The 25390-nt window shown below is 33.3% G+C and overlaps 1 protein-coding gene across 1 annotated transcript in view; it reads left to right on the top strand.

Moving 5' to 3' along the window:
• Positions 1-25390, top strand: part of elp4 (elongator acetyltransferase complex subunit 4) — a 139653-nt gene that overhangs the window by 5176 nt on the left and 109087 nt on the right. Inside the window, 3 exon segments of the mRNA XM_056461074.1 lie at positions 2029-2150; positions 9480-9611; positions 17507-17640. Coding sequence (XP_056317049.1) covers positions 2029-2150; positions 9480-9611; positions 17507-17640 — 388 coding nt within the window.

The following is a 25390-nucleotide window of genomic DNA, read 5'->3' as shown; positions in this document are numbered from 1 at the left end:
TGGCATATGTCTAGATTAGCGATTCTCAATCTTGATCTGAACATTTTGCATGTCTCTCTTATTTAACGCACCTGATTAATAGAAAACCAGCTTTTTTAGAAGAGCTCCAGTCCTAAATATAATCATATTTTTATGTGTTTTGAGGGCTTCTCCACACCGTAACTCTCCTAGATGTGGGAAAGACAGTGACAGCAGACTCATCAGTGAACAATACATATTTTACATTGTCCACTCCCTAAAATTTTTGCTGCTGGCACCATCACTTTTCACATCTTAATGCCCATCATTAAAAAAAAAGAATACTTCGGGCACTTAATTCTGACATGTCGACTTTAATGCTCTGTTGTGATGCATTTTGATTGACATTGATTATTCGCGTTCCACAGATCACGTGGCTTTTGACCTGAACTACATGGCAGCCTTACACACGAAGGTTGTTCACCGAACTGCCCTCGGATTATTGAAATTAAATGTTACTTTTCTTATGTCAGCGTCAGTGATTCACATGAATTTTGTGTGAACTTTAATGCTGTGTTCACAACAGACGTGGCGAGCGCGAATAAAACGTGATATTCATGCGTGAACATTTTGAGTTTACTCTCTTAATTCGCACATTTAATCATTTGCACTTTAACTTCACTTCACAATAGAAGCAGATTCGCATCATGCGAGGCTTCTGTCTGCCTGGTGACTCTAGCTTCGTTGCTAAAATGGCTAACATGTATTTTATTGAGATAGTTGCTGTGCTTTTGGTGGTTTAGGAAGGCTGAAAACCTGCTTAGATTCGTTTGAGATCATGTCTGAGTCACCTAGGTCCTGATTTTAGAGGTGCACCCAGCCCTCTGAATTCATCAACTCCTCCAGAAACTGTACCTGGATGATGGAGGCTTTCAGCGGTGATTCCAACTGAGTCAAGCCCAGTTTGATGAGCTGTTGTTCAGTGTTGGCAAAAGGATTAGAGGATTTCCCCTCGGCACACCAACAACAGATATTATGTCATAATCACTCTCCTACAAGAGCAAGCTGCTGATTGGTTAACACTGGGCACATGTCTGTTACAGTTCAGATTTTTCAACCTGAGCGATTCGCGTTACGCACGTCAAACACTCAAAACAACCAACTTGCATTTCATTTATGAGAATCACATCATTCGTGCAGCCTTATTCATGCGAATCATATCGCAGGATGTCTGTTCGCATCTTTGCATTAATTTAACATGTAAAGCGCTCGCGCTTGGTACTTCATCTGCATCTGGTTTGAACGCAGCATAAATTGTCAAACGGTGTCAGCCAATTAAATCGCTCTGTGCAAAACCCTACAGCAGATGATAGCCAATTGTATTTATACAACACTGAAAAAAGTAATGTGATTGGCTGTTGTCCTCTGCGAAGAGTAGATGCTAATATATTTCACATATTATATTTTCATATTTTATAATGCAGAAACTGTGAGGCACGCTGCCGCGTGTGTATAGGTGTGGCAATAGCATATGTAGATGTCATTCCAGGTGAATGTTGCGTTATTAATGAAATGAAAGTGTTGACTGAATTTGTTTTGCACTAAAATAAGTAGTTCGTAAATGAGCTGTCAAACAGCATGTAAATATATTTTTTTCTGCAAATAAATCACAAATTGTCATATTGCAATATATTTGCATCTCATTAGCACCTAGTCAAGGTCGACTCGACTTTATTAACATAAGTCGACTTCCAAAAATCTAGTCCTTCAGCCCCTATTACATATTGGACCTAATTCAGTATGATTCAGTAGGTTACACTCAAGAAAACCGCGATCACGTCAAGGGTGAAAACTCTGGTTTTAGTGTCTACACGACCACACTGTATCTGGAGTTTCAGAAAATCTTCACCCTGGCCAATGTTTTCAGAACGTTTTGGTTTCAGTCATCCGATACTACTTTTTGTGTGGACAAACGGCAAAACCATGTAGAAAAAAAAAAGTATGATTTTTGAAAATACCCATGTTCATGTGGATAAAAAGTTTATTTTTTTTCTCTGTGTGTGTTGACAGAGGAGGACCGCTATGACAGCTACTCCCGCATGCTGCTCAAGTACTTTCTGGCGGAGGGAATCGTGTGTGGACATGAACTCTTCCTGGCGTCTGCCCGAGATCATCCTGATCAGATCATGCAGGTACGAGTACACGTAAATCAGGTTTTCACACTATGACACTTGGCTCGAGTGTTTTGTTTCTTTGAACTCCAAGTGCATCAAAATCCATTGTATAACTAGGATCTGGCTCTCAAAACCAATACACTTTGAGAAGATGGCGTGTGATGTCATCAGTCAAATATTATCCTCAGCTTTGGGAATGCTGTGACCAAAATGACACTGTGTCTGTGTGTATTATTATGATTCTGGCATAGTCATATTTATGTGTATTTGTTTGGACTACTTTATGTGTACACTTTGAAAAGATGTCTTCACTGTTGTTTTTTTTTTTTTTTTTTTTTTTTTGGTTTTGGACAATGTTGGTTGTGGACAGAATGCTACTATATACCACACTAGTTGTAATATGTGTATTTAAATCAGTGGTCTTCAATCCCCGGGCCATGGACTAGTACCGGTCCGTGGAATAATTGGTACCGGGCCGCTTAAGAAATGATTAATAGGGAATATGCCGAAGCATGCTATTAGGACTTTTAATTTGCCAGTAACCCGAGTTAATCGTTTCCGGTGAAGTGTATGCCAATGCAAAATCGGCACGTTTAAGGTCTGTTTTCTTTGAAAATCAGCGATCTCCACTGGCTGAGTGATATCCGATATAAAGTGGGTCTCAGATTGTACAAGAAGCACTGCATTAAATTACATTTTTTCCCACCATGTCTTTATAATATGAGCATTTATTTTACCCCAGTATATTCAATGGAGCTTCTGCGCTAGCCTGCCGATTCTGACGTGTGAGTAAACAGCTTTTTGTCTCATTTTACGCTTGAGCAACTAAATGAATGCCAAAGTCTGTTTAACTGATTGTATTTGAATTACATTACAACATCGATGCTGTAAAAGGAACCGTATAAAATGGAAAAAAACTCACAATAACAGGTCACCGGAAGTTTACCAGTATGGGAACAACACTAGCTCAGCATATACCCTATTATTTCTGTTTTATTTATTATCTGAGTCCGATCTTTTATTTTGAAAAACTACTGTATTCTTCTGGCTATATCTTAGACACTTGAGCTTCAAAACTGAACCAACAAGCTATCAAAAGTAAGAAACAGATGTCTCTGGAAAGTTACTTTTGCGTAGGGCCATGTCTGTTCCTCGTGCAAGTTCGTCATTACCAATGGAGTCGTGCGGATTGCACTTAGGGCTGTGATGGTCACTGTGACAACCGTGTCACCGCGGTGGTCAGTTGCCACTGTGGTTGTCCATGCCACCGGCTGTAGTACGTGATGCCATGCACTCTAAAACACCAATTTCCGTTATGTTGCCAAGTATTACAAATCTGTTAGACTATATCGTTTAGCATGATTTCAGCAAGTTCAAGTCCAGTCATGAATCTTGCTAGAAAACCAAATATTACATCGCCAATCTGGGAACATTTTGGATTCGTGTCGAATTTTTGTATTTGTAACGTTTGTTGAAAAAAAAGTGTTAAATGGGTAAACACATCGAATCTCCAGAGCCATCCCCAGTCATGTCACCCCACAACGTTTAATCAACTCATGTCTTCTGAATGCAAACGCCAGCTAGTCAACTAGGTATCACAGAGGCCTTTTTAAAAATGGCCAAATACAAAAGAGACAGTGATAAATGGAAGACGTTGATGAGAAATAGAGCAACATATTGGTAGTTGAGAATGCACTGCTCCACAGTGTAGAGAAATGCTGGCGGCGGAACAATGAAGCAAGAAACCCTCTTTTGGCCACGGTTGCGGAAAAGTATCTGCATTTGCGCTACAAGCACACCGTCTGAACGTGAATTCAGTGCTGCTGGAAACATTATAAACCTAATTAAGTCTTCGCTTAAACCAAAGTCAACATGTTAGTTTTTTATGGCAAAGAATCTAAAATATGAATAGAAAACAAAATTCAATTCAATTCACCTTTATTTGTATAGCGCTTTTACAATGTAGATTGTGTCAAAGCAGCTTCACCTAAAAGGTCACAGTAAATAGGAACAGTGTAGTTCAGTTTGTAGTGTTTAAGTTCAGTTCAGTTTAGCTCAGTTCATTGTGGTTTAAAATCACTACTGAGAGTCCAAACACTGAAGAGCAAATCCAACGATGCGCAGCTCTACAGATCCCGAACCATGCAAGCCAGTGGCGACAGCGGAGAGGGAAAAAAAAAACTTCACTAATTGGCGAAAGTGAAGAAAAAAACCTTGAGAGAAACCAGACTCAGTTGGGCACGACCATTTTAATTTCTCCGCTGGCCAAACGTCTTGTGCAGACCGTCATGAGACAGGTTAGTTTTACCCTACTGATGTTGACTGTTGTTGCACTAGTAATCCCGTTCAGTACGAGTGGAACCACGGGTTCAGACATTTGGTTCGTGCGCTTGGCTGAGGAGCCACTGGCGTGAAGCCACCATCTGTGGGATTATGACTGAACGCGTCTAAGTCAGAATCCCGCCTAAAGGCAACGATACCGCAGCGCCGTCGGATCTTCGATAGACCCCGGGTAGCCGGGAAGCCCCTCTCCGTAGCCGGGAAGCTCCTCTCCAGGGGGGCCCCCGGCCCGGAAGGCCGCTTGTGACCGGAACCGGGGGTGCGACCAGAATGAACGCCGCCCCTTCTTCCAGTGACGCACCGCATGTTTGTGGGGAAGCCGGTGTTTAAATGACTCGTAAAACAAAAGGTGGAGAGTTATCCACTTGTTAAGTGGTGACCTGTTGGTGACGTATGTAATAATGTTTCCGGGTCCAAGCCACCACTAATTTGAATTGAGAAAATATTCGTTTAAGTCCTAGTGTACACAACAATCTCTGGGCTTGTTGCATCACAAATACCAAAATTAACAATTTATAAAAAAATGAATCTCTTTCTGCCCATCAGATATTAGGCATGGATATATACTTTTGAGGAGTCTCCCCATTCAGTTTGATATAGCGCTTGGACCCGGAAGCCACTTCGCGTGACGTCACACTTAACAAGCGGATAGGCTACGCTGTTTTTTTCAACATCTGACTTATAGGCTAATATTTTTTTTTTGTTCTTATTATTGGTTACTATTTATATTATTACTGATTAGTAAAGAGTCATTTAGGCTATTTGTAAAGTTCTTATGTAACATTTAATTATTACTATTATTATTATTATTATTATTATTATTATTATTATTATTATTATTATTATTATTATTATTATACCGTTTCAAGCAGTTAATGTTATGTAATATTTAACTACATTATTTATAGGCTGTATTGTGTTGTTTTATCAACGAAAGCTAAACAATAAACACGTATGTTTGTACTGATATTTTTGTATATTCTTTGGTCTTTGTTATTTCTTAATTTACATAAAATGTAAATTAACTTGGGTATGCTACTTGGGTACATACAGAGGCGTAATTTGTTGGTGGTACGGGGAGGAACATTTTGCCAGTGAATATTGTCCTCACCATTTAAAAAAATATATATTAATAAAAGTATAATAATAAAATATTAATAAAACACTTTACGGAAAGGATGCAATAAAGGAAAAGCGTGCTCTTAGTTATTCTTCATAATCTAATTCATACATGCAATAAACCTATAATGCGCCGACAAGAACATGCCCTAAAACATAAAGTCTAGAGAGAGAAGAGTTATTAACATGTTATTAATATTAGTTGTTATTATTAATTATCATAAGCACGAACTGCGTTGTATGATAAACGCCATCACGGTGTCGTGTCTGTGATCATTTCTCGTTGAGGAACAGATAATTCATGTTATCGCCGTATTCCCAACCAGGTTTTCATCCACAGTTTTCGCTTTTGTTTCTTCTCAAACAATAAAGTATAACTGCAGGCCCGGCACCTGGATGTCATAACTGAGGGGGGCACTTGACCTGGTGACCGATTTTGGTCCCTCTTGTTCCTTTCATTTAGCCTATTTATTCACGTATTTATTACTTTGCATTACTGCCTAAGTTACTGACTTAAGGCAGTAATATACTTTTTATAGTACTAATAATAATATGCGCAGTTTCGCTATTACTGATTTTATCAGTGAAGGTTATGCAAGGATACCGTTTACAGAAACGCAGACGGATCATGGCTTCAGCACCAAACCAGTGGTTTAAATTATTTAATAATAATTATTAGTTATTGTCAGATTTTCATACCTCATTATTTTCTATTCTATATTAAGTCATCTGGATTCATTCTAGCTTCATTATTTAGTTTTTCAGTTGATTTGAACATTTTTAAAAGTTTTTCATGCTTCATTTATTACATTATTACATTAAGTTAATTACATAATTATTTTATTATGCATTTATTTATTTATTTTATTTATATTTTTAATTATTTATACTTTTTTTTCTTTTTAATTATTTTTTTTAATCATTCTTAGCATGAAAAGATGTCAACAATATGCAATATGCGGCAGTTTAAAACATACAGTGCATCTGGAAAGTATTCTTAGGTTCATAAGTATTCATTGCAGGTTTTTTATTTTTGATAAATTTACAACATTTTCATTTTATTGTGTGTAGAATTTTGAGGAATTAAATAAATTTAATCCATTTTGGAATAAGGCTGTAACATAAAAAAATTTGGAAAAAGTAAAGCACTATCAATACTTTCCGGATGCACTGATTTGTAATAATACATACATTTAATGTACTACATCAGCAAAGTGTCTACTGCCTTGAGTTTTCAGTGTTCTTTAAGCAGTACTCTAGTGTTTGTGTCTCTTTTTGACGCTGTGATACATGACTGTGTTTGTGTCTGAGCTCAGGGATTTACCTGTGAGTGTTAACTAGTTTCCTCTTAATGACAGTGGACAGGGGTTGGTCTCTTGCCGGCCCCCTGATTGGCCCCCAGTCAACATGAGCCTAATGAGGGCCTGTTGTTGCCCTTCAGACTGTTCCAGGAGTCGGCTGTTATTTGTGAAACAGTCTCTGTTTTTTTGTTTTTGCGTGGTCTGTATGAATGTTGCCCTAAGGGACAGAGTTGGCACTTTCATTTTGGCATTTTTTAGCATTAACGACACCATCAAGCGTGTTGTTTAAACAACAGCTTCTAAACTGCTCGCACCATTTTGATGTGTTTGTTTATATTTTTGGCCTTGTTAAAATGGGTCGCTTGATATTTATTTACCGTTTTCACAGTCAAGTACTGGACAGGAGAGTGGGTTAAAATTATTGTTTTGTGTCTAGATATAGTGGGAAAAGAATACCAACGATACCCTCAATTCAACTATAGACACGTCAAGTTATTGTAATTATTACTAGAATTTCTAAAGTTTCTAAATTATGATTTTAAAATTGCTTTTTTTATGTTATAATTTCGTATAATTGTTGTATATTTTTTAAAACTGTTTAATTAATTATCATTATTTATATGTTAAGGAAACAAATTATGATTTCAGAATCGCTTTGGGGTTTTTTTACATTTTAATTTCATTTTTTTTGTTGTTGTTTTTTATATTGTTTTTTGTTTTATTTAAATGCATTTAATTGAACTTTTCATCGAATTTTACTTGTTTTTATTTTGTGTTTTTTTTTATTTTTTATTTAATTAAACTTTTTATTTTAACTGTGTTTTACCTTGCTTTTTAAATTTGTATTTCACTTAATTTTTTATTTAACTTAATTTTAAGTTTTGTTTCACTTTAGTTTAATACATTTTCTGCTTTAAATTTATTTAATTTTTTACTTTTCATTGAGTTTTACTTATTGAATTTTAATATTGTGTTTTTTATATTTTTATTTTTCATTTCATTTTATTTTCATTTTATTTTAGTTTTTAATTTAATTAATTTTACTTGCACCTTGTCTTGCTTTTTGAGTGCATACAATCCATTTTATTTTGTCATTTTTAAATGAATAATTATATAGTGTATATATATTATATAGTAAAATTGTTTCTAAAATATGATTTCAGAATTTTTTTTTACATTATTAATTTCATATTATTCTTATTTAGTTTTTATTTTTTATTTTTTATTTTTTTTAAAGTTTATTTTATTCAACTTTTTATTTAATTTTACTTAATGAATTGTTGTGTTGTTGATTTTAGTTTTTATTTTATATTACTTTTCTATTTAATTAATTTACTCTTTGTCTTGCTTCTTGAGTGCAGCATTTATTTTATATTTTATGTAAAAATAAAAATGTTCAATTATTATTTTTTTTGTTTTATTTAAATTTATTTTACTTTTCTTTGAATTTTATATTGTGTTTTTTTTATATTTTTATTTAATTTCTTTTTACTTTTTAATTTAGTTAATTTAATTGCCACCTTGTCTTGCTTCTTGAGTGCATGATATTATTTTATTTTATGTAGATTTTATTTAATGTCTATTTTCAATAATTATCTTTATTAAAATGTATAGTAAAATTGTTTCTAAAATATGATTTCAGAATTGCTTTTTATTGTTATTTTTATATAGTTTTTTTGTATTTGAATGTATTTAGTTAACTTTTTATTGACTTCTTGAATTTTATATTGTTTGATTTACTTTTTTATTTAATTAAGGTTTTTATGTTGTTTTTGTATTATTTAATTTTATTTTACTTTTTAATTTATTTACTTTTTAGTTAATTTGCACCTTGTCTTGCTTCTTCAGCATTTATTTTTGTTACGTAAAAATAAAAATATTAATTTGGTCTTTTTTAAAATAATAATTATTATTATCAAAATGTTTAGTAAAAAAAGTTTCTAAAATATGATTTCAGAATTGTGTTTTTTGTTTTATTTTTTGTTATTTAAATTTATTTAATTTTTTAATGAATTTCTTTGAATTTTTATTTGAGTTTTTTATTTAATTAAGGTTTTTTTTATATATATATTTTTATTTTATTTAACTTTATTTAATTAAGTTTTTTATATTGTGTTTTTATATTATATTTTAATTTAATTTAATTTTTTTAATTTAAGTTTTTAATCTTTTTTTTTTTGCCTTAATTTATGGGACTTTAAAGTTAAGGTCATTAACTTTTTTTTGTTTGTTTATTTTTTATTTTTTTATTGCTCTATATCTTATTTTCTGTATGATCACAATTTTAAACAGTTTTAATTATAGCACAGTATTTCCTTATTGTGATCAGTATATACTATATACAAACAAATTGAACTAACAAATTGTATAAACAAAGTTGAACATTACTAAATTTAACGTGTTTGTTTAAATTCAGCCCATATAAATTGTTTGCAACCACTTACCTTAAACAAAATGTGGTAAATCCAAGGAATAATTTTTTTAGTGTACATCATTTATAATATCACAATATTTAATTTAAATAATACTTTCAATTTTCAATTCATGGTGACAGGTTTATTTCATATCTGTGTGTTTTCTGAAATAGGAACTCCCTTCTCCAATTCTGGATGATGTGGCCAGCATGAAAATGAGTGAGGGTCAGTCGCAGCCAAATGACCCAGACAATCCAGACACAATGAAAATCGCCTGGCGCTACCAGAACCAGCCCAGAGTTCAGGTGAAACACCATCTGTCAGGAAGACAGTATTTTTATTCTGTAAAACACTGAGAAGTATCGGTGTATTAGATGCCATTTGATAAACTTTTGTTTTAAATTAATGGACCTTCAACAAAATAGTGGTTCTCGGCTGCTTCTGCTTTAGTTTTACATCAGATGTCATGTGGCAAACAAATGTTTATTGTTCCTATTGTTCGCTAATGGGACCTTGTGTTAAGGTATTAAAACCCATCCTTTCCTTTCCTTTTAGGCACTTTCCTTTTCCTGTCCCTTTTCCTTTTCCCTTTTCCTTTCTTTTTCCTTTCCTTTTCCCTTTCCTTTCTTTTTCCTTTCCTTTTCCCTTTCCCTTTCCTGTCATTTTCCTTTTCCTTTAATTCCCTTCCCATTAGTTTCCTCTCCTTTTCCTTTTTTCCTTTCCTTTCTTGTCATTTCCTGTCTTGTCCTGTTTGTTTTTTTCTTTTGCTTTTTCTTATCCTTTCTTTTTCCTGTATTTCCTTTCCTTACATGTCTTTTCTTTCTCCTTCCTTTTCTTTTTGTTCCATTCCATCCAATTCCATTCCAAACCATTTAATTCCTTCAATCCCAATCTATCCCATTGTTCTGTTCTGTTCCTTTCAATCCATTTCATTCTGTTTCCTTCCATTCAGTTTTATTTGTTCCATTCCAATTCATCAATCTATCCCATTCCTTTCCACTCCTTCTTTCCTTCTCCTTCTGTCCTATGTTCTGTTCTTTTCCATTCCTTTCTGGGGTTTTTTCAATATGTTCCATTTTGTACCATTCTATCCAGTTTTATCTATTCTATTCTGTTCCATTCCATCCCAATTGATCCCTTGTTCTGCTCTACCTTATCTATTCCATTCCATCAATCTCATTGGTTTGATTTAAACAGTGCTGTTTGATCCTATTCCTTTTGTTCTGTTCCACCTTATCCTTTCCTTTCAATCAATTCTATTCCCTTCTATTCTGTTTCATCCAATCGCATCAGTTCCATTCCAACAATCCCAATTAATCCCATTCCTTTGTTTCTGTTCTGCCTTTTCTTTTGCTTTCAATATTTTCCATTACATTCTCTTCCATTCCATCTAGTCTCATTGGTTCCATTCTATTCCAACAATCCTAATTGATCCCATTTCTTTTGTTCTGTTCCACCTTTTCCTTTGCTTTTAATCTTTTTCATTCTGTTCCAATCTGTCTAGTCTCATTGGTTCCATTTCAACAAACCAAATTGATCCCATTCCATTCTGTTCTGTTCCATTCCATCTCATTGGTTCCATTCCAATCTATTCAATTCCTTTCGTTTTGTTCCATATTCCATTCGTTTCCATTCTATTCTATTCTGTTCCATCCAATCTCATTGGTTTGATTCTAATGATCCCAATTGATCCCGTTCCTTTTGTTCTGTCCCACCTTATCCTTTTCTTTCAACCCATTCCATTCCGTTCCATCCAATCTCATCCGTTCCATTCCAGCAATCCCACTTGATCCCATTGCTTTTGTTCTGTTCTACCTTTTCCATTACTTTCAATATTTTCCATTCCATTCTGGTCCATTCCATCTGGTCTCATTGGTTCCATTCCATCCAATCTCATTGGTTCCATTCCATCCAATCTCATCGGTTCCATTCCAGCAATCCCACTTTATCCCATTTCTTTTGTTCTATTCCACCTTTTCCTTTGCTTTCAATCTTTTCCATTCCATTCTGTTCCATTGCATCTGGTCTCATTGGTTCCCATTCCTTTTTGTTCTGTTCCACGCTTTGCTTTCCTTTCCTTCCTTTTCGATCCGTTCTGTTCCATCCAATCTCATTGATTCCATTCCAAAAATCCCAATCCAATTCTTTTCGTTCTGTTCCGTTCCACTCCATTCCATCAATCCCAGTTTATCCCATTCCTTTCATTATGTTCCACTATATCCCATGCTTTCTTTGCTTCCCTTTTAAATTTCTGCATTTAATGAACTGCTTCTCACTATACAAGGACGTGTACAACAAACTTCATCTTCAGAGCTGATCTGAGGATCCGTTCCCAAGCGTTATACACTTTTATTGGAAAAAACTATTATAACAAACAAAGGCACACATAGAAGCTCAAGCATTTTCATGACAACCAAACAAAACAACTAAATTCAAATTCTTAAGGAAAATATAATACATTTCATCTAGATGATTGAATCATTTAGATGATTCAATTACACTTAGGCTTTAAAATTCCTGGGCAAAAACAAAATTGAATATGAGTACAAAAAAAAAAAAAAAAACAACGATTGGGGCCTACCAGAGCAGACTGACAATGAAGCCACTTTATTATAGACTAAAGAAGTGGGGGTGGGAAAAATAGTGTCCTATAATAAATATATCAATTCCTACCCACCCAGTGCTGTGAATGGGCTTTGGGATGCTCTCATTCACAGTTTAGGTGGATTACTCACGCTTAGCTGGTTATAGGTGGACTTAAAACCCGAAGAGACAGGAGGACATGGAGGGTCTATTCAAGCTCAAGCCCTTTACAAAGGAACAGCAGCCTTCTGCTCCCCCAAATCCCTTCACAGGCTCTGCCATGGCGCCCGTTCACCCCTCTTTCTTCTGCTCGGAGAAAAGACCCCTCCTGCCTGCCAGTAATCCAGATTGCTATGGAGATTAAGGGGGACACCAGTGAGTCCCTGAGATTTCACTCTTTCTGTCTGTGATTTTGGACTACTTTCACTCTTTTTTTTTCTTCTTCCTTTCTCCATGGAGAAAAAGAGCTGTTTCCAAAACACTTTTAAGCAGCATTAACTACTTTCACCATTGGCTAAAAATATTTAATGTTTCTTGAGCAACAGATTATTGTATTACAATGATTACTGAAGGATCATGTGACCATGGTTGCAGTTCTAGTATATTAAAAGCATAATTCATTACTAAAACTCCTAACTATATCAATGTTTGTTACTTGGAATGAAATTGCTTTAATACAAATAATATGTTAATATGAAAAATAGAACTTTTGTCTGATTGCAGTCAATTGTTTTATAAACTTATTTATTGAACACAAGTGAATAGCATTGGTTGTATGCAAATGTCCAAGTTCTGCTTTTTTATGAATATTTATCCCCCCTCCCGACACCACACCACCCCACCCACACATAAACAAACATAAATAAATAAATAAATAAATAAATAAATAAATAAATAAATAAATAAATAAAATAATCATAAAACAATGTGGGTAGTAAATTAAATAAGTAAATAAAGTCTTTTTAATCTTCTTCAATTTCAGAAGACCTAACATGTCACGTAACCAGACTTTGATTGAGGGTGGTTGGTGTGATTTCCACTTCAAGAGAATTCTCTTACGAGCAAGAAGGGAGGAAAAGGCCATGGCATTATTTTGACATGAAAATCATCTGGGGGTTTCCCAAAAATAGCGATATGAGGATTTGGATTTAGAATAATGCCCAATATGTCTGAGATTGCCTTGACAAATTGCCTTGTTAATCGTCAGACATGTTGTAAAAGCAAATAATAAAAATGACAAAAGCATGCAACCAAGTAACTAAAACTTAATATAAAGTTTTACTTGTAAATACGAAGATGTTTTTCTGTACCTGATTTTACATTGTAATTTTGGAGCCTTTGATATGGGTCATACCATTAATATTATCTGAGTTGCTGTAAGGATGTAAGAGAGAAATAGATAACTCAGAAAAAAAATACTATTTAAAGCAAGGGATTTACTTTAGTTAGCCATATTTGTATTTGAAACGGGTTGTTTCCTTAAATATTTCCAGAATTTTGGTATCCTCAATGCCATGCCAAAGTTACGTTCAGGAGATGCGCAACCATTTTACATGTCATGACTCAAGAATTTAAACACTGCTTATATCAACAGGGGGTGTTTAGTGAAATTAGTCACTTGTCAAATCATTCTCCAGTTCTCTGTTGGCCGCACCCATACATACGTCCTCTTTTTCTATAAATTTTCTGCACAACATTAAAAGCCTTCTCAACTGCACATATTCTGTGTTCAGTTTCAACACATTTCTGCTCAAAGGAAGTTTCGCTGCAGAGCTCAAGTTAATTTTAGACAATCAGGCCCTTGCATTTATATCAGCTTCATCCACTTCTGCAAAAATGCTTCATTAGTATGCAAAACATATCACACTCAACAGTAGAAGTTCAGTTAATATATCACTTTTAAGCCATACAAATACAATTGTTTAATGAAAAGAAAAAGAGACAAAAAATAAAAATATATTCCTTTATTCCAACAGAAGCAAAACAAAAGCTTCTTTGCCGTTTAATGAAATTAAATTCTGAAATATTTTCTGGTTATTTATGTTCTGCTTGCACTCATTGTGGCACATGTTATTTGGTTCAAATTCATATTGATTTTAATGCCATGATTTTGAGTTTTCAGTTTAACATGTCAGTTATAGAGATGTCAAACCATCTGGGAATAAAAGGGAAACCCAGAAAAGTATATTCTGCCATCATTTACTCACCCTTGCCTTGTTCCAAATCAGTATCTTTTGTTCTGTTGAAGATATTTTAAGGAATGTTGGTAACCTGTAACCATCAACATCCATCATACTACCAGAAGTCAGTGGTTACAGGTTTCCAACATTATTCAAAATATCTTCTTTTGTGGTCAACAGAACCAATAGTGTTGATCAAATGTCTCTTACGTGATTCAAATTCACAAGACAGATTTTAACAAAACTTTTTAAGATCACAGCTTAAAAGCAACTTCCATTTCCAGTCTCCTGCATCCACATGGAAGTCAAGCTTTACTCACTTAATACAAACACGACATCACTTACTAATATCGCTCTTCCTCTTCCCCCCCCTCACATTGGATATTTTCAGTCTCGTTTCCTTATTTCGTCCTCCCCATCACCCTGCCTTCCTCTTCATCTCAGAGGGGATACTTACCCTCCTTAACCTTTATCATACCTCTGTCCTCCTCACAAAGCACCAGTAAATCTAGTTAGGGATTTGCATCCTAAACATAGAGCTTCCCCCTCGTTTCTGCCCCTCAATGGAGACGCCAGATCAAAGTTCAGTCAGTCAAAACCCATGGCGAAACGTTAAAGGGGTCGACCCGGCCGGCCTACTAAACGAGGATGAGCACCAAGCTGTCAATCTCCAGAGGAGGTGCTGAACACAGAGGGGTCGCTGAGCCAGATCAGGAGAAGATTAGAGGGTCATTAGAAACTCTGAAGACAAATCCAGACCCCTCACAACCTCAGGAAAATAGTTTGGCTGTGTGCAAGTCTTTCTAAGCCCAAGTGGTCAGAATTGCTAGCTAGTCATTATTTCCTCAATGGGTTAACGAATCATCTGGGTTTCATAAATGGTATTTGGACTAGAGCTGCATGATATTGGAAAAAAAAACGTGTACATTGTGATATTTAGATTTTCTGTGAATTATTTATTAATTTTTTTTTAATTACACAAAATAGCTCGACTAGCTCTTTTAGAGAAAAAAATATATAATTTTAGGTTGCTTAAGATGATTTTGTAGGCGAGTACATCTGCATAAAATGCAATAAACAAATTACAAGCGTAAATAAATACAGTACACTCTCAGAAAAAAAGGTACACGTGGTACAAATAATGTTCCTTAAGGAACAGTTTTGTAGCTTTGTAAAAGTTGTACCTTATATGGTACAGAAAAGACCTCTTATGATACTGTTCTGTACCTTTTATGTTACAATTGAAATGAAGGTACACAATTGTTATCATAAAAAGGTACAAAAGTGTTGGACAACTCCTTTTTATTACAATATCTATGAAAATAAATATTACTGCAAAGTCAAAGTGATTTTATGAATAATTTCCATATTAAAACATGAATCATCATTTAAAAGCATATGTTTAAAGAAACTCATAAACATTCATTATTAACTTCTATAATACAAAACAACTGGTAAAACAAAACTATAGGTATTGTAAACTAAACATTTAAGGTAGTTTTAGTAAACATTTGGTAAGCAGTTTCTGATAAATACTTTTTCATTATTGATATCTGCACCTTTTGGCGTTTGCTTTCCACTATGCACGTGAGGTGACAAAAGTCCTGTCCAAAGTCCAGTCCAAAGTTTTCAGGCAGACATTTTAGTTTTGTAAACGTAATCAAACCTTGTGCATATCTCGTTATAGAGCAAATCTACGAATATAGTATAGTACAGTATTCACTAACCAAAATAAAATAACCAAATGTACAATTCAGCTTTATAGTCTTCATTGTAAACAGTTGAAGTCAAAATTATTTGCCATCCTGTGGATTTTTATTTTCATTTTCAGATATTTCCCAAATTATGTTAAAAATTATGTTATGTTTAAAAAAAAAAAAAAACAGTTTAAGGTCAATATTATTAGTCCCCTTAAGCTATGTTTTTTTAAGTTGTCTACGAAACAAACCACTGTAATACAATGATTTGCCTAATTACCCTAACTTGCCTAGTTAACCTAATTAACCTAGTTAAGCCTTTAAATTGCAAAATAAATAAATCTCATTTTATTAGAAATCAGGTTTTAAAACTTTTATGTTTAGAAAAATAAATCAATATATTGTGCAGCCCTAATTTTGTCATTACACTAGTTATGTATAATTAACTTTTCATTTGTTCATATAGGTGGTATAAATACCTTTTGGTATAAATATTTACTATTATTTAAAGTCATTCACCTTTCTTAAAGGGATAGTTAAAAAAATTATAATTCTGCCATCATTAACTTACCTTCAGTTGTTCCAAACCTTTATGACTTTCTTCTGTTGAACACAAACGAAGATATTTTGAAGAAAGCTAGACACCTGTAACTATTGACTTCCATAGCAAGAAAAACAAATACTATGGATATCAGTGGTTACAGGTGTTTAGCTTTTTCAAATCTTTTTTTGTGTGTGAGACAGAAGAAAGAAACCAATAAAGGTTTTGAAATACTTGAAGGAGAGTAAATGGTAAGTCTTCATTTTTTGGGGGGTGAACTATCCCTTTAATGTTGCATCTCCACATTTGTTGTTTGATAACCGTAATTCATTCATAACTGGTTAAAAACTATCTGACCCTGCATTACAAACCCATTCAAAAGGGTCAATTTTCTGAAATTGAGATTTAATACCTAATACATACAATTCAAAATCTGAAAAAGTAAGCTTTCCACTAATGTATGGGACAATATTTGTCCTAGATAAAGCTATTCTGTAATCTGTAATGTGAGGGTTTAAAAAATATTGAGAAAATCGCCTTTAAAGTTGTTCAGATTCAGTGCTTACCAATGTATATTACCAAAATTAAATTAGGTTTTGATATACTTACAGTAGAACATTTATAAATGTTCTTCAAGGAGCATGATTTTTTTATATTTTAATTATTTTTGCTGTAATAAAAAATTATAATCAATCTTTTATTTTAATATTAATTGTATTTTAGTAAAAACAAATGCATGAAATTTGGCTGTTGTTATTATGACTTTCACGTTTCAAATAACTTTTAGTTAAAATAAAATGGGGAAAATATACGTGAAATAAAATTCTGCTGTATTCAGCATAAAGATTAAGCCACCTTTATTCTGAGTTGTACTTAAACGTATTTAAAACGATTAAAATAAAAACAAGATAGAATTATTGCTAAAAATATTATGATTAAAATATTATGTTAAAGGGCAAGTCTTATGATTTGAAATAATTCATTAGTATTAACTTATAGGCACATCACTGCTGTCTTTAAAGTATTTTCATATGTCTCCAAATGATTCTTGCTCTAAATATGCACAATTTTTGGTAAATAATTATTTTGTGCAGCGAATGATATTGGATATTGGAAAAAAAAAATTTTAATGACATGCAAATGTATAATGAAAAAAGTGTATTTTTGATTCTTTTAACGCTTTTGTTTTATATTTTTAGACTGCATTGGCGTCCTCAGCAAGATTTGGTCACTACTATGATGTATCCAAGACCATGGAGCCTAAGCTACTGCAAGCAGCAAAATATCACAGTTTCTATCAGCTTCAGGAAACACCAGTAACCACAGGATTAAGGTAACTAATACTGAATACTGAGTAATATCTGATACAATTATCAAAATAACAGTTTTGGTTAATATTCAGAATAATATGACCTGAGAAAAATCCATGTTTAAAAGAATTCAAATCCATAATTTAAAAGAATTCATATTTAATCTATGCATATACTATATTAACATCTTTATAATAATGTATTGTAAACTATGATTTAAACCTTTTTTGCATCACACTTGATATTAATGTAAAATCCATGCTATTAACAAACTATTTACTAAGACTTTTAGCTAATAAGGTAAGTAAGGTAGCTGGGTTTAGATATTGGGTAGGATTAGGGATGTAAAAAAAGATCATACTTTTAAGCATAAGTGCTAATAAATAGTTAATATCTTAATAATAGACAGGTAATAAGTCAGTTGAATATGCTGGGAATTGTTACTTAAACTAAAGTGCTACCCATTTTGGGTTTTATGAATTTTATTTAGAAGTCTAACAAGAGACTCCATTTATTTGATTTAAAAAATACAATTGGATGAAAAATTCTATTTGGATCAATTTAAAGAATATTTTTTGATTGCCTAAAAAAACTGTAAAAGTACTTATTACAGGGAGTCCGTGGCATCTTAAAAACGATTAAAATTTATATATAAATTGAGTGAAATTTAAGGCCCTTAAAAACTATTAAAAAGTCTTAAATGCTGAATTTCAACTGTGAATATTGAGATGCTGTGTAGTTTATGAAAGTGATAAACTCCTACTAGATTTGTCATCACACTGTTTTGTTTACGGCAGAAACCAAGGAAACACAGTTATTCCTGCTGTTCTATTAGGTGCCCCTTACCCTCTTTAAAATTTCTCTACCAATTTTAAATCACTAACTGCCCACACTAATGTTTGTCAGCAGATAAAAAATAGTCACACATTCATTTTATTTATTTATTAAAAAAAAAGTAGGTTTCTAAAATTTTTAAATATGGAATCGGCCAATTTGCTAACAAATAAACACAGTTGACCATGAAAAGTCCATTGCAGTATACAGTGGGGAAAATAAATAATGAACAGGTAATTTTGTTTCAAAGAATATTATTTCTAAAGGAGCTGTTAACATGGAATTAAACCATATTTTTTTAAAAACCCAAACAATACAAACATAAAAATAAAACAAACAAAATATCTTTTGTATTTTCTAATAGATTCAAGTCAGGTGATTGGCTTAATTTTTCTTTGTCTGAAAGCATTTGAGAGTTTTCTCTGCTGTGTTTTGGATCATTGTCTTGCTGAAATGTCCACCCTGGTTTCATCTTTATCATCCTGCTTATGTAGATGTTGGACTGAAGCAGCTAATATTAATTTACACTGACGAAGGGCAGAGGGTTTCTGAAGAACTACTGAGAGATTTCAGCTGCTGTCTGGACTTTCACTGCCTTTTTGCACCTCCCTTCATGTGTTCAATACTTTTCCCCCTTCGTCACTTCATTTTATTACACATAACTTCATTTGTAAACTATATAATATTGTTTTCTTTGCATATATGGCTTTCTTTGGTTGCTATCAACATCAAAATTTCAAGTCAACAGCACCTTTAGAAACGGGTTTTCTTAGAAAAATAGGGACGTATTCAATACTTATTTTCCCCACTGTATCAGTGTCTTTATAAATTAATGTGTGTATTTGTATTAAATGAGTCTAAAGTTTCATTAATTCATTTAAATGTCAATAAGCTTTTGCTGAAACTACACATATTTATTTATTTTTTTACCTTTCATAGAGATAGTCAGGAAAATAATTATTATTCTTCATTCTCGGCTTTCTGAAGTAAATTGTGTTTTTAAGCAGTTATCACAAACTAAGACTTTTTAATTATGCTTTCTCACAATCAATATTTAGTAAATGTATTGTAAGTTCAAATGTTGCTAGTATTACCGGTTAAAATCTAAGTGGCCTCGAGGTCTTAAATGTATTGGAAAAGTCTTAAAAAGGTCTTAAATGTTATCAAATTTTACTCTCTGATTCCTGTAATAGAGGCATGCGTATGTCATCTCGAGAGCATCAGATAACAAAGCAGTTGAAAGTATTAGCTATGAACGTCCAGCATTTAACTATAAATGCATCTGCTTGTCTTGCATAAATATCTATATTGCCCTCACCGGGGCTTTTATCATTACTCATTGAAGTTCATAAAAGAATGCTTATGATTAGGCGCAGCTTAACCAAACATTATAACCAAACACACGCATGGCCTTCTCCACTTATCTTCCATCCACGTCCTTCTTTCAACTATGATAAGTGCGCTAAGTATCGTCACATATATCTCCAAGAAGAAAATGCTTTCTCAGTGCTGATGTCATGTTTCTGAGGAACTCGTCTGCAATTTCGTTTTACGACGGGTGTTCAGCCTAATAAAAGGTTTTTCGTACAAACCGTCTCTGCACTTCCAGGTCCTTGCCCAGTGTCTTCTGTAGTGTTTGCGATGCGGTGGTTTTATGGTTGCGAGGGGTGCCTGTTTAGAGGGAGCAGGAGTTTTGGTTGCATTAAAGTCTATGGCGCGACCGCAATGCAAACAAATCAATCTGGAGCCCCTGGTTCATGAAGCTTTTTATGTCCGCAAACAGAGCCTTCTAATTGTTTATCTGCATAACAGCACCATAGCGAACGGGTTGTGTTTCCAAGCTTGTGTTTACTCGCATTGGTAAATGTGTGATACTGTGTTCGCGGAACAGCTTGAAATCATGATGGACACCGTGGCCTCGACGTAGGTGTCGCTTTTGGAATTTTGCTGTCATTCCTTCCTATGTGTTTCGTTTATTATGATTTTATGACGTGATATAATGGAACCATAAAGCTTTTAGCCGTTTGCTGTTTTTAGTATGCTGTTTTGATGTGCTTTTTGTTCTACACAGGGTTCGTACAGGTGCTGGAAATCCTTAAATGCTTGAATTTTACTCAAGGGTTTGAAAAGTGGGTCGATTAAAGTGCTTGCAAATGTAATTGTTTCGCTTTAGTAATAATGTATCTTACTAAATAATGGCACTTCTTTATAAAATGACATGAATCTTTTTGCTTTTGCATTAAATGAATATATACAATGTATACAAAATAAGATGAAAGATGCATGAAAGACACTTATATGATGTGAAAAAATTACATTTAAGTCAGTAAATGAATGCAATTCAATGTTGGGCTTTGGAAAAACACCATCAAAATTGTTCTTAGTATACTATACTATAAAATAATATAGCAAATAGCATCTGATGTAATGTGAAGTGTGTATATCTATGTAAATATGTAGTTTTCCACACTTATAAAGTGCTTGAAAAATTGTAAATGCACCTGGAAAGTGCTTAAATTTGACTTTGGTAAAGGTGTAAGAACTCCAAGAGACTTTTGTTTCTGGTACAAATATTGATGTAAGACAACGCAAGGCAAGTTTATTTATATGGCACATGCATTTCATACACAGTGGCAATTCAATGTGCTTTACATAAACAGGAATAAAAGAGACAAGTGTATAAGAAAATAAAAACAAATAATAAGTACAAACAGATTAAAATGTGTTAAAATTGGTTCTAAAAGAATGAAAAAGAAAATAAAGACATAATAGTGGGATCTGTCAGAAGAAGCACAGTGCTCATTCAGCAAAGTCACAGCTAAGTAGAGTCATGTTATTTCCAACACATGCATACTGCTTTTTTTATACAGTTGTTTGCACTTTTAGTGGCATTTTAAATGTGTATTTAGTAAGTGGTGCTGAAATGTTCCATTTTGTTTCTAATTCCATTCCAATAGACTTTTTTCTATGGAATCCATTCCTGTGGGAAATTATGGCCGACTCATCTTTGCAGATTTGTTGTCATTCCTTCACATCGAAGGGTTTTCGGGCATGGACCGCCTCTTTATAGTCATGCCACAGCATCTCAATTGGATTCAGATCAGGACTTTGACTAGGACACTCCAAAGTCTTCATTTTGTTTTTCTTTTTTTCATTTTGTTTATTTATTTATTTATTTTATGTTTGTTTATTTATTTATATTTATTTATTCGGTTATTTGATATATTGATTTATTATATATTCATTTACTTTATATTTATTTATTTTATATTTGTTTGTTTATTTTATATTTATTTATTCGTTTATTTAATATTTATTAACAGTCTGGGTGGTACGCTTTTTGTGGGCTTTTCAACACCATAACTCTCCCAGATGTGACAGTGAAGGTGGACTCAAAACAAAAAAAAAATCACATTGATTACAGCCCAGAATTTTAGTAAAGTAAAGTTTGGCATTGGCATTTATGACCAAAGGTTTGGCTAAAACAACCCTACCATGTATATTGGCCTTGTGGAACTCTTGACAAACAGTTTTGGTGGAAAATCAGAGGTGAGGTTGAACAAAAATGTAGTGCAAGTAGAGTAAATGTATATGTTGCAAAATTGACTCAAAGTGTAATTAAAGTAGCTCTTTTAAACTTATACAAGAATTTTTATGCAGTTTGTACCTGTGTGAAAACACAACATTCTGTAGTGCACTTAGTTATTGTTTAAGGCCATTTGGGCCAATCTGGGCTTTTTCAGAGGCATAGTAATCCTAATGTATTTAAACTTTTGACTTTAAGGAAAAGTTAAAATATATCTCATTATTCTGCTATTAAGCAAATAGAAACAATTTTGGTGATCCTAACTTTCCTAAAAGAGAAAAAGTTTAGTCATATTTAACATCTGACATTTTTTATGTGCCTTTTTTGCAGTGTATGTAAACTTCTAGTTTCAACTGTATATAAAAAAAACACAAGGAGGGCTCATAATTTTATTTATTTTATATATATATAAGCATATAAAAGATAAAGGCATATTTTTGTAATAACCCTGTGATTAATAATTTGTCAATAAAGCACAAATTGAACCAGATGTACAAAATGACTTCATATCTTTTTCAAACAAATCAATTAATCAGCAAGCTTAAACGTCTCAAGATACAAAAAAAGCCCTCATTGTCTTTCTGCGTTTCACAGCTCATAGAATAAAAAGCCCCATGCCGTTTCCAGACTGTTAAATCGCTCGTTTCACTACGTGGCGTAATTGGCACAAATTGCTCTCCAGGTGAACGTGGAGGCTGTTGTTTAAGACGGTCTCCCTCGCGCTGCATCACTGTGATCTTAATTAGCTCACCTGTCGGCCTTTATCCTCCACGGACGCCACCTTAAGTGATCACGCTCCGTTGGGCTGCTGCTGTTCTCTGAGTCTCAGGCACACTCCCACATCTTCAGCTCTTAATCAGAAGAGGGAAACACACGCTTCACCCCATTAAAGAGCAGCTCAGAACCTACATACAATTGCACAGCATTGTTCAAAAGTTTAGGGTCAACTAGATGTATTTAATTTGTTTATTTATTTTATATTCACTTATTTAATATTTGTTGTTTTATTTATTTTATATTTATTTATTTGCTTAGTTTATATTTTTTATTTATTTATTTAATATGTTCAAAAGTTTAGGGTCAACTAGATGTATTTTATTTGTTTGTTTATTTTATATTTATTTATTTATTTTATATTTGTTTATTTATTTGCTTATTTTATATTTATTCAGTTATCTTATATATATTTGTTTATTTAAGATTTATTTATTTATTTAATAATTATTTGCTTTTTTATGTATTCATTAATTTATTTAATATTTATTTGATTATTTAAGACTTATTTATTTATTCATTTTATATTTAGTTGCTTTATATTTGTTTATTTATTTTATATTATTTGCATATGTTATATTATATTATATTATATTATATTATGTTTGTTTATTTTATATTTACTTATTTATTTTATTATTATTTTAATTATTTATTTGGGAAACAGAAATTGACAAATTGTCTAAAAGTTTCGGGTCAACTAGATTTATTTTATATTTGTTCATTTTTATTGAGGGAATATAGACACTTACAGAAATTGACAAATATGTAAAGGTCCTCCACATTTTGCTTATGAATACAAAATTAAACAGAACATGTTCATATGAATATGTGCGTCTGCCATGTTTGTAGTTTATTTGCACTTATTTATGTGAGTTTGTAGTTCCAATCAAATTCACGTCCAATGCACAATGTGTTGTGGACAATATTAGCGGTTAGAATATAGACAGTTGTTCACTTTGAATTTTTACTGGAAATAGTAGACCTTTGGCATATACTTTTCAACATAGTACGGTTTGGGACATACTATACTACTACTTGGAACTACTTTATAATTCTATTTTCGATTACTATTTAGGATGGATAGTATGCGAATTGGGACGCAGCAATTGTTCCATTTAAGTGTCTGTCTACAACAAATAGAATGCAATATAAAGATGTGCCATGCAGCTAGGCATGGGACGATAACCAGTTTCAAGGTTTACCACGGTTTGGAAAAGTAAAGATTTTAAAACCACAAAAATTTTTTGTTATTGACCTTATTCTGCGATGCGGAAGTGCGTTTGTTTTTGTGATTTGTTTTAGAACTTCTGATTCAGTTGCCAATGAGAGAAACGACTAGAAATAATAAACGGGAGAAAACGGTCAAACTACTTGCTCTGCAAACAAGTGCGTTCATGACTAAACATAAATAAAAGAATAATGTAATCATGAAATGTCAATTTGAAACATCAAGCAGCATAACAAGCTGTTTAAAACGTCTAAAAATCAATGGAAGTGAATGAGACCAAAAGTCCTGAGCCAAAAAGATTCCAATGGCTGCTCCTACTCGTACATGAAGAATAAGGTCGATACCGTTTCTACAGTATATGTAATTTCTTTTTTAAGTGTTTTTTATGACTATGTTAGTTCGTTTTTAGGGCAACAGTATCTCCAGCAGAAAAGAATTCTTCACATAATAATGAGATTTAATTTAATTACTTAGCCTGACACGTTTACTGTTCCAAAATGTTTGAAATGTTTCTTAATATAAAATATATTGTGTTCAATGTGGAAAAAAATTTTTTTTAAATTTTTTTTTATACCCAGACCTTTACAAAGAACATAATTTAGAGCAGGAATCACAATATCATGAAACTGGGATGTTAATATCCAAGGTTAACATGCCGTCTGAATTTTATAACGGGTCATTTCTACATCCAGCAGTGGCGCTTCTCGTGCGACAAGCTAGAAAAAGGTGACAGATGTTCATGAAGTTGTTCTTCAACTTCACAGCTGCCATTATTGTTGTGTTTCAGGGGTACAAGTGAGCAGCATGACATATTTACAAATCAGCATTGGTGTAGGAAGGTTTGCAAACAGTATATAACAAGTCATATCAGTTGGATAAATTAAAGCGCAGCTCTGGCCAACTGCCCTAACAGTGAATGAACCACGGCCCGGACAAACTCTCCCACTAAGTTTAAATAAGGGCACTAACCAGCACCGCGGAGGCACGCCCCAACCTAGAACAGACCAAAACACACAAAACCAAGACAACACAGTCCTAACACTCAGCCTTTTCAAACTTCTTTTTGCCCTCAAACGAAGCAACATCTGTCACTCGCACCTCTGGAACAATGAACACGTTTTGCTACAGGCATTGATTGACCTCAATTTTTTGCACGTTCACGTGAAGGGTTAGGGGTGTCTCAATTCTCTTTATTTAAAAGACGTATGACTAAGGGGAGGGGCTAGATAGCCCTTGAAACAGATTTTCCAGGACCACACTCGAAACTAAGGGGTATCAAGTTCCCAGAATACACCAGCTACAATGGCAACATGGCTGCACACGCGAGTAAGGAGATGCACAAATTATT

The sequence above is a fragment of the Danio aesculapii genome, chromosome 7 (assembly GCF_903798145.1).
Source record: "Danio aesculapii chromosome 7, fDanAes4.1, whole genome shotgun sequence".
Lineage (NCBI taxonomy): Eukaryota > Metazoa > Chordata > Actinopteri > Cypriniformes > Danionidae > Danio > Danio aesculapii.
Note: the sequence above shows the minus strand (reverse complement) of the source record. Positions and strands in the feature narration are given on the sequence as shown.